The following is a 9,901-nucleotide window of genomic DNA, read 5'->3' as shown; positions in this document are numbered from 1 at the left end:
TTCCACTTGTGCCAAAAATATGCTGATATGCATATGAGCTTTCCGTTTCTGCCAAAAATATGTAAACAGCACACAGTCCATGTCGGCTGAGCATGTGACAAAGCATTTGTCTGTGACGACTCTATTTTGTCAATGAGTTTGTCTGTGGAGCCCCTGAAGGAACCAAAAGGTGTCTGCTAATTAGATACCCAGGAATAAACTGTGTGGCCCCTGCCCAAGCATTGCTGCCCAAACAGCAGTCTCCTCCTTATGCCGCCGAGGGAGGAGTAGCAACTGGTTCCCCTGCCCCTTCCCCTCTCCCCCCTGCAGATGAGGATCATAACCATTCAGCGCCCGACTCCACCTCCTTATCAGTGACGACGTGCCGCGGTCAAAAACTCAGGCAGTAGGACGAGGCAGAAAAAATTCTTGCCCCTATGTTGTTATTTACAAATCCTCAAGAGGGAGATAACTTTGGTCATCTGACACTGTAGATGAAGGAGTTGAAGGACATTGTCAGTGACCTGCTGGATCCCAGGCAGAACAGACCTCGCTATGTGGCAGCCCTTCTGATACAGGTCGCCCCGCGCATGGACTGGATGATGATGCATCAGTTTAAGCAGGAGCCTAGTAAATCCTGCGAGTGCTACACCGAACGACTGATGGCAGCTTTCTCCAACTACAGTGGGATGGACCGCCCAGCGAACCAAGAGTGTATGTGATGTAAAATACACTAAGAGAGCTCAGTTCCTTTAAAGAGAGGTACTTATAATACTCTGTATTAGTTTTCGTGAGCTGTCCTCTTAAAAAGTACAACACCAGTACTCCATATTCAAATTGTCCCATGAAAAACTACAACCTCCAAACATCAAACTACATGCTTCTATGTCACCTACACTTCAGACTTCATCCTCAAAATCAAAGCAGTATTAACACAAGCAACATCCATCACTTAAAGCCAATATAAGTCTGCTACAACTGGACTTATATCTAAGCAAAACAAACATTTTATGTTCAAGTTTTCTTAAAACTACTGAAACAAATAAATGGCTGCCCTACAGTTCCGCTGTTTTGTTTGTCACCCTGAATTATGTCCTTCATAGTGTGGAAAAAACCGAAGGCTGAGGAATGTTACGTAACACAGCTAGAATGCAATATCTCTCTCTGGTGTAATTCACTGTGTGGTCTTAAGTGTGGTGTCTTCTTCATAACACTCCCTAACTCTTGTATTCATGACCATGAGATAGGGTGGGCTGCTTTTCTTCCTTGCTTTGGCTAGTATTCCTCCCTTTCCTCCCCAGCCTTGGTTGGTGGTTCAGGCAGCATCACCTTGTTTTAGTAGACCCAGGTGCCATACATTTTGAAAGTAGGCTCAAGTGCACAAAATGTTCTAGCAGAAGTCTTAGACAAACTCTGAATTACAAAGTAATCTGACTCCTTCTGAAGCTGTGAGAAATTGTTCATCTGTATTTGCTGCATTGTCACTTGTTGATCTGCGTGTGCCCTGCTCCAGCAGTAAAGGGGAGATCGCGTGCAGAGCTGGTTTTCTGTAGGTCTGAGTAAAAATAAAATATCCTCTTCATACAGGAACCAAGTCTATGGCTGGAAATTTCTGCAACAGAGCCATTTAGTTATTTCTAGAAAAACATATAGAGCCAATGAAGGAACCTGATGTCATAGTAACACAGGTCACTGTCCGTGGTGCTGAATTCTCTACTAGATGGGCTGGTGCTGAATGAATAGGACAGCTGGCCAACGTGTCTGTGTTCTTCCACTGACTGGCACCGTGACAACGAGAGGGAAAAATTCATACAGTAAATTAGTTAACAATAATTAGTAATCACGTATAGTTCTCATTTATCATGATGTAAAATTCAAAAACCATTTCTGACTATTAATCTGCACATTTTAATAATTTAATTAATATTACCTAATTTGTTTATCATTTTCTGCAATCACTGTGCGTTAAAGCAAGTTTTAAAACTAGCTGTGAAATTGTTGATGCTGTTGTTGATCTGAATGTTGCTGACGGAGCCTTAGGATACGTCTTCATACAGATGAGTGAGGGGATGGATGCACTATTCTATGGAGGCCTCTGAAGAGAAAAAATTATCCCAATTTTATATTGAGAGGGATGGTTAATTCCTTTTTAATGCAGACTGCGTTAAAAGTCCCTGTTCTGCCGTTGATCTTTTGCATGCATGCTATCATGTATTAGTTTACTCTGTATTTTGATCACATGTCAAACTAAAGAATTTTTGGTCGTATTTTTGTTCCTAATTTTGAAGTAATTGTAAAATAAAAATGTTGTTCTTTTCCGCCGCCATGCTTCGTCTTACTTGTGAAGGTTATGCTTGCATTGAACTTGCTTTGTAGACAGTAAGATCCTGCCGGCATTAATTCTCCACTGTGTGGTAATTTTGAGAAATTGCGCACGTTTCTTATCCCGTCAGAATCGGTAAAACTAACGCCATGCGAATGTGTCTTAGCGCAGAGTTTAGAATATTTACGGTTTCCGGTCAATGAAGGCAGTTTGAAATAAAACAAAAACGTTTAAACTTTCTGGATGCGCAAACTCTCGCTCTTGGCAAGATGGTGCAGATAGTCGAGATAAAGGACTGTTATTCGATGAGAATTCGAATCCATCACTCCTTAAACATGGAGAACATGGATCCAGAAGGTATTAATGATTATAATGATTAAATGATAATAAAGTTGTAGCTCCTGGTATGTGACAAACGAAATGAACGGCCAAGTCTGCATTGGCCTAATGCTTGTTAGTTTTTAGGTAAAGCTGATAAGTAACACCTTTGGTTTTCGAGGTAAAATAACCGACCGGTTGAATAATTCAACTTTTATCTACAGAAATGAATGTATTTAGAACTGCAAACGGATACATTGGAAGCGGAGTTTTAAAATGAGAAAATGTAACGATGTGATAGGAAATGCCGTTCGTTATACTCCCCTTCTGTCTCCCATTCTTGCTCATCTTGTTTAAATAATAAGAAAATGAAAAGCAAGATCACTGTTAGTGACAAAAGTGCAGGACTAAATGTGTTTCATTTAATATTTATTCATTTGGATATGTGTGAGAGTAAGCGTATGCATGGATGTTGTCTTCTGGTTTAGCTTTCTTAGCTTTATCGGTAATTCACATTATTTCATTTATCTGACAATCTGAAGCCCATGGACTCATTTTAAACGGATTTTGTAGTAGAGTATTTATCCAGTTATTGTCATGTTCTTATATATCTCTCTGTGTTCCATTTTGTCCCAGTTTATGAGTTTTTGGAGGACAAGTTCATCTCCATTCTGGTCGTGAACTTCGAGAGGAGCCCACTGACCATGGAGAACTTGCAGTCTCTGGCCCTCAGTGTCCCTTCATTTTATTGGCGGCTCACTGGGGAGGAGCTGGATCCCAGCCTATTGCACGTAGCACCTGCGCGACTGCAAGTGGTACATCATGGTACAGAGACTGGTGTCCAGCATGGGGATGGAGAATCACCAGCTGAGGAGGATGACCATTACGGACAGGAGCTGCCATCATCCAGCTCTATAAGGGAGGCTTCCCCTGCAGCTCCAGCATCCACGACTGAGGATGCTAATGGGCTTCCTGAGGCTCTCCCCTTGGCCTGGGGTGAAGATGAGCCCTCATCTCCATCCTTATCTGTGGCTTCTGACACTCAACCTGGAAGTCAGATTGAGCCAGAACATGCTGAGCCCTCCAGCTCCACCTTCTGGATCCCTGTGGGCCCTAACAGCACGTGGCAGCAGCTTGAGATCGAAGGCCGCAACTACCTGCGGAAGCTGGATGAGCTCAGCATCTACGATGGACTCTGGGGCATTACGGACTACGGTGATGACCACACCGTGGTCATGTCCGTGCATGTCTCCGTGCATGTGAGCAGTTCTCTGCGAACATGGGGCGTGAGGCAGGAGGAGAGGCCTCCTCAGAGGCCCGCTGGCACCAGACAGAGGAAGCGCAAGGCCGAGCCCGACGACACCAGCGGCTCAAGTTCTCCTCCACCGCACAAGAGGCCCATGCGCTTCTGACTTGATTCCATGTTTTTACGCTGTAAGTTACATTTTTATTTCAACATAATTAGAAGATCCCGCAGGAAAATATTAGTCAGTTACTTAATAAATGACCAAAAAGTAGTTGAATAGGACAGCTGGCCAACGTGTCTGTGTGCTTCCACTGACTGGCATCCTGACATATAATGATTTTTAACAACGAGGGGGAAAAATTCATACAGTAAATTAGTTAACAATAATTAGTAATCACCTATAGTTCTCATTTATCATAATGTAAAATTGAAAAACCTTTTCTGACTATTAATCTGCACAATTTAATAATTTAATTAATAGTACCTAATTTGTTTATCATTTTCTGCAATCACTGTGCGTTTAAGCAAGTTTTAAAACTAGCTGTGAAATTGTTGATGCTGTTGTTGATCTGAATGTTGCTGACAGAGCCTTAGGATACATCTCTATACACATGAGTGAGGGGATGGATGCACTATTATATGGAGGCCTCTGAAGAGAAAAAAATTATCCCAATTTTATATTGAGAGGGATGGTTAATTCCTTTTTAATGCAGACAACGTTAAAAGTCCCTGTTCTGCCGTTGATCTTTTGCATGCATGCTATCATGTATTAGTTTACTCTGTATTTTGATCACATGTCAAACTAAAGAATTTTTGGTCGTATGTTTGTTCCTAATTTTGAAGTAATTGTAAAATAAAAATGTTGTTCTTTTCCGCCGCCATGCTTCGTCTTACTTGTGAAGGTTATACTTGCATTGAACTTGCTTTGTAGACAGTAAGATCCTGCCGGCATTAATTCTCCACTGTGTGGTAATTTTGAGAAATTGCGCACGTTTCTTATCCCGTCAGAATCGGTAAAACTAACGCCATGTGAATGTGTCTTAGCGCAGAGTTTAAAATATTTACGGTTTCCGGTCAATGAAGGCAGTTTGAAATAAAACAAAAACGGTTAAACTTTCTGGATGCGCAAACTCTCGCTCTTGGCAAAATGGTGCAGATAGTTGAGATAAAGGACTGTTACTCGATGAGATTTCGAATCCATCACTCCTTAAACGTGGAGAACATGGATCCAGAAGGTATTAATGATTATAGTGATTAAATGATAATAAAGTTGTAGCTAGTATGTGACAGACGAAATGAACGGCCAAGTCTGCATTGGCCTAATGCTTGTTAGTCTTGAGGTAAAGCTGATAAGTAACACCTTTGGTTTTCGAGGTAAAATAACCGACCTGTTGAAAAATTCAACTTTTATCTACAGAAACGAATGTATTTTGAACTGCAAACGGATACATTGGAAGCAGAGTTTTAAAATGAGAAAATGTAACGATGTGATAGGAAATGCCATTCGTTATACTCCCCTTCTGTCTCCCATTCTTGCTCATCTTGTTTAAATAATAAGAAAATGAAAAGCAAGATCACTGTTAGTGACAAAAGTGCAGGACTAAATGTGTTTCATTTAATATTTATTCATTTGGATATGTGTGAGAGTAAGCGTATGCATGGATGTTGTCTTCTGGTTTAGCTTTCTTAGCTTTATCGGTAATTCACATTATTTCATTTATCTGACAATCTGAAGCCCATGGACTCATTTTAAACTGATTTTGTAGTAGAGTATTTATCCAGTTATTGTCATGTTCTTATATATCTCTCTGTGTTCCATTTTGTCCCAGTTCATGAGTTTGTGGAGGACAAGTTCATCTCCATTCTGGTCGTGAACTTCGAGAGGAGCCCACTGACCATGGAGAACTTGCAGTCTCTCGCCCTCAGTGTCCCTTCATTTTATTGGCCGCTCACTGGGGAGGAGTTGGATCCCAGCCTATTGCACGTAGCAACTGCACGGCTGCAAGTGGTACATCATGGTACAGAGACTGGTGTCCAGCATGGGGATGGAGAATCACCAGCTGAGGAGGATGACCATTACGGACAGGAGCTGCCATCACCCAGCTCTAGAAGGGAGGCTTCCCCTGCAGCTCCAGCATCCACGACTGAGGATGCTAATGGGCTTCCTGAGGCTCTCCCCTTGGCCTGGGGTGAAGATGAGCCCTCATCTCCATCCTTATCTGTGGCTTCTGACACTCAACCTGGAAGTCAGATTGAGCCAGAACATGCTGAGCCCTCCAGCTCCACCTTCTGGATCCCTGTGGGCCCTAACAGCACGTGGCAGCAGCTTGAGATCGAAGGCCGCAACTACCTGCGGAAGCTGGATGAGCTCAGCATCCCCGAGGGACTCTGGGGCATTACGGACTACGGTGATGACCACACCGTGGTCATGTCCGTGCATGTCTCCGTGCATGTGAGCAGTTCTCTGCGAACATGGGGCGTGAGGCAGGAGGAGAGGCCTCCTCAGAGGCCCGCTGGCACCAGTCAGAGGAAGCGCAAGGCCGAGCCCGACGACACCAGCGGCTCAAGTTCTCCTCCACCGCACAAGAGGCCCATGCGCTTCTGACTGGATTCCATGTTTTTACGCTGTAAGTTACATTTTTATTTCAACATAATTAGAAGATCCCGCAGGAAAATATTAGTCAGTTACTTAATAAATGACCAAAAAGTAGTTGAATAGGACAGCTGGCCAACGTGTCTGTGTGCTTCCACTGACTGGCACCCTGACATATAATGATTTTTAACAACGAGGGGGAAAAATTCATACAGTAAATTAGTTAACAATAATTAGTAATCACCTATAGTTCTCATTTATCATAATGTAAAATTGAAAAACCTTTTCTGACTACTAATCTGCACAATTTAATAATTTAATTAATAGTACCTAATTTGTTTATCATTTTCTGCAATCACTGTGCGTTTAAGCAAGTTTTAAAACTAGCTGTGAAATTGTTGATGCTGTTGTTGATCTGAATGTTGCTGACAGAGCCTTAGGATACGTCTCTATACACATGAGTGAGGGGATGGATGCACTATTCTATGGAGGCCTCTGAAGAGAAAAAAATTATCCCAATTTTATATTGAGAGGGATGGTTAATTCCTTTTTAATGCAGACAACGTTAAAAGTCCCTGTTCTGCCGTTGATCTTTTGCATGCATGCTATCATGTATTAGTTTACTTTGTATTTTGATCACATGTCAAACTAAAGAATTTTTGGTTGTATTTTTGTTCCTAATTTTGAAGTAATTGTAAAATAAAAATGTTGCTCTTTTCCGCCGCCATGCTTCGTCTTACTTGTGAAGGTTATGCTTGCATTGAACTTGCTTTGTAGACAGTAAGATCCTGCCGGCATTAATTCTCCACTGTGTGGTAATTTTGAGAAATTGCGCACGTTTCTTATCCCGTCAGAATCGGTAAAACTAACGCCATGCGAATGTGTCTTAGCGCAGTGTTTAAAATATTTACGGTTTCCGGTCAATGAAGGCAGTTTGAAATAAAACAAAAACGGTTAAACTTTCTGGATGCGCAAACTCTCGCTCTTGGCAAAATGGTGCAGATAGTTGAGATAAAGGACTGTTACTCGATGAGATTTCGAATCCATCACTCCTTAAACGTGGAGAACATGGATCCAGAAGGTATTAATGATTATAGTGATTAAATGATAATAAAGTTGTAGCTCCCGGTATGTGACAGACGAAATGAACGGCCAAGTCTGCATTGGCCTAATGCTTGTTAGTTTTGAGGTAAAGCTGATAAGTAACACCTTTGGTTTTCGAGGTAAAATAACCGACCTGTTGAATAATTCAACTTTTATCTACAGAAACAAATGTATTTTGAACTGCAAACGGATACATTGGAAGCAGAGTTTTAAAATGAGAAAATGTAACGATGTGATAGGAAATGCCGTTCGTTATACTCCCCTTCTGTCTCCCATTCTTGCTCATCTTGTTTAAATAATAAGAAAATGAAAAGCAAGATCACTGTTAGTGACAAAAGTGCAGGACTAAATGTGTTTCATTTAATATTTATTCATTTGGATATGTGTGAGAGTAAGCGTATGCATGGATGTTGTCTTCTGGTTTAGCTTTCTTAGCTTTATCGGTAATTCACATTATTTCATTTATCTGACAATCTGAAGCCCATGGACTCATTTTAAACTGATTTTGTAGTAGAGTATTTATCCAGTTATTGTCATGTTCTTATATATCTCTCTGTGTTCCATTTTGTCCCAGTTCATGAGTTTGTGGAGGACAAGTTCATCTCCATTCTGGTCGTGAACTTTGAGAGGAGCCCACTGACCATGGAGAACTTGCAGTCTCTCGCCCTCAGTGTCCCTTCATTTTATTGGCCGCTCACTGGGGAGGAGTTGGATCCCAGCCTATTGCACGTAGCAACTGCACGGCTGCAAGTGGTACATCATGGTACAGAGACTGGTGTCCAGCATGGGGATGGAGAATCACCAGCTGAGGAGGATGACCATTACGGACAGGAGCTGCCATCACCCAGCTCTAGAAGGGAGGCTTCCCCTGCAGCTCCAGCATCCACGACTGAGGATGCTAATGGGCTTCCTGAGGCTCTCCCCTTGGCCTGGGGTGAAGATGAGCCCTCATCTCCATCCTTATCTGTGGCTTCTGACACTCAACCTGGAAGTCAGATTGAGCCAGAACATGCTGAGCCCTCCAGCTCCACCTTCTGGATCCCTGTGGGCCCTAACAGCACGTGGCAGCAGCTTGAGATCGAAGGCCGCAACTACCTGCGGAAGCTGGATGAGCTCAGCATCCCCGAGGGACTCTGGGGCATTACGGACTACGGTGATGACCACACCGTGGTCATGTCCGTGCATGTCTCCGTGCTTGTGAGCAGTTCTCTGCGAACATGGGGCGTGAGGCAGGAGGAGAGGCCTCCTCAGAGGCCCGCTGGCACCAGTCAGAGGAAGCGCAAGGCCGAGCCCGACGACACCAGCGGCTCAAGTTCTCCTCCACCGCACAAGAGGCCCATGCGCTTCTGACTGGATTCCATGTTTTTACGCTGTAAGTTACATTTTTATTTCAACATAATTAGAAGATCCCGCAGGAAAATATTAGTCAGTTACTTAATAAATGACCAAAAAGTAGTTGAATAGGACAGCTGGCCAACGTGTCTGTGTGCTTCCACTGACTGGCACCCTGACATATAATGATTTTTAACAACGAGGGGGAAAAATTCATACAGTAAATTAGTTAACATTAATTAGTAATCAAGTATAGTTCTCATTTATCATAATGTAAAATTCAATAACCTTTTCTGACTATTAATCTGCACAATTTAATAATTTAATTAATATTACCTAATTTGTTTATCATTTTCTGCAATCACTGTGCGTTTAAGCAAGTTTTAAAACTAGCTGTGAAATTGTTGATGCTGTTGTTGATCTGAATGTTGCTGACAGAGCCTTAGGATACGTCTCTATACACATGAGTGAGGGGATGGATGCACTATTCTATGGAGGCCTCTGAAGAGAAAAAAATTATCCCAATTTTATATTGAGAGGGATGGTTAATTCCTTTTTAATGCAGACAACGTTAAAAGTCCCTGTTCTGCCGTTGATCTTTTGCATGCATGCTATCATGTATTAGTTTACTCTGTATTTTGATCACGTCAAACTAAAGAATTTTTGGTCGTATTTTTGTTCCTAATTTTGAAGTAATTGTAAAATAAAAATGTTGTTCTTTTCCGCCGCCATGCTTCGTCTTACTTGTGAAGGTTATACTTGCATTGAACTTGCTTTGTAGACAGTAAGATCCTGCCGGCATTAATTCTCCACTGTATGGTAATTTTGAGAAATTGCGCACGTTTCTTATCCCGTCAGAATCGGTAAAACTAACGCCATGCGAATGTGTCTTAGCGCAGAGTTTAAAATATTTACGGTTTCCGGTCAATGAAGGCAGTTTGAAATAAAACAAAAACGGTTAAACTTTCTGGATGCGCAAACTCTCGCTCTTGGCAAAATGGTGCAG

The 9,901-nt window shown here is 42.1% G+C and overlaps 1 protein-coding gene across 1 annotated transcript; it reads left to right on the top strand.

The window, feature by feature from the left end:
• The first annotated feature begins 2,560 nt into the window (after positions 1–2,560).
• Positions 2,561–4,032, top strand: LOC140593401 (uncharacterized). Its single transcript, XM_072717787.1, has 2 exons — positions 2,561–2,659; positions 3,257–4,032. The coding sequence occupies exons 1-2, from the start codon at positions 2,572–2,574 to the stop codon at positions 4,030–4,032; spliced, it is 864 nt and encodes a 287-aa protein (XP_072573888.1). The 5' UTR covers positions 2,561–2,571.
• Positions 4,033–9,901: the final 5,869 nt, after the last annotated feature.

Source organism: Paramormyrops kingsleyae, chromosome 11 (assembly GCF_048594095.1).
Source record: "Paramormyrops kingsleyae isolate MSU_618 chromosome 11, PKINGS_0.4, whole genome shotgun sequence".
NCBI classification, from domain to species: Eukaryota; Metazoa; Chordata; class Actinopteri; order Osteoglossiformes; family Mormyridae; genus Paramormyrops; species Paramormyrops kingsleyae.
This window is presented reverse-complemented; position numbering and strand designations above follow the sequence as displayed.

Excerpts from the sequence above, each read along its gene's own strand:
- LOC140593401 (XM_072717787.1), top strand. The coding sequence starts at position 2,572 with ATGGTGCAGATAGTCGAGATAAAGGACTGTTATTCGATGAGAATTCGA. Across the intron at positions 2,660-3,256 it reads GGAGAACATGGATCCAGAAG|TTTATGAGTTTTTGGAGGAC; the intron begins GTATTAATGATT and ends ATTTTGTCCCAG.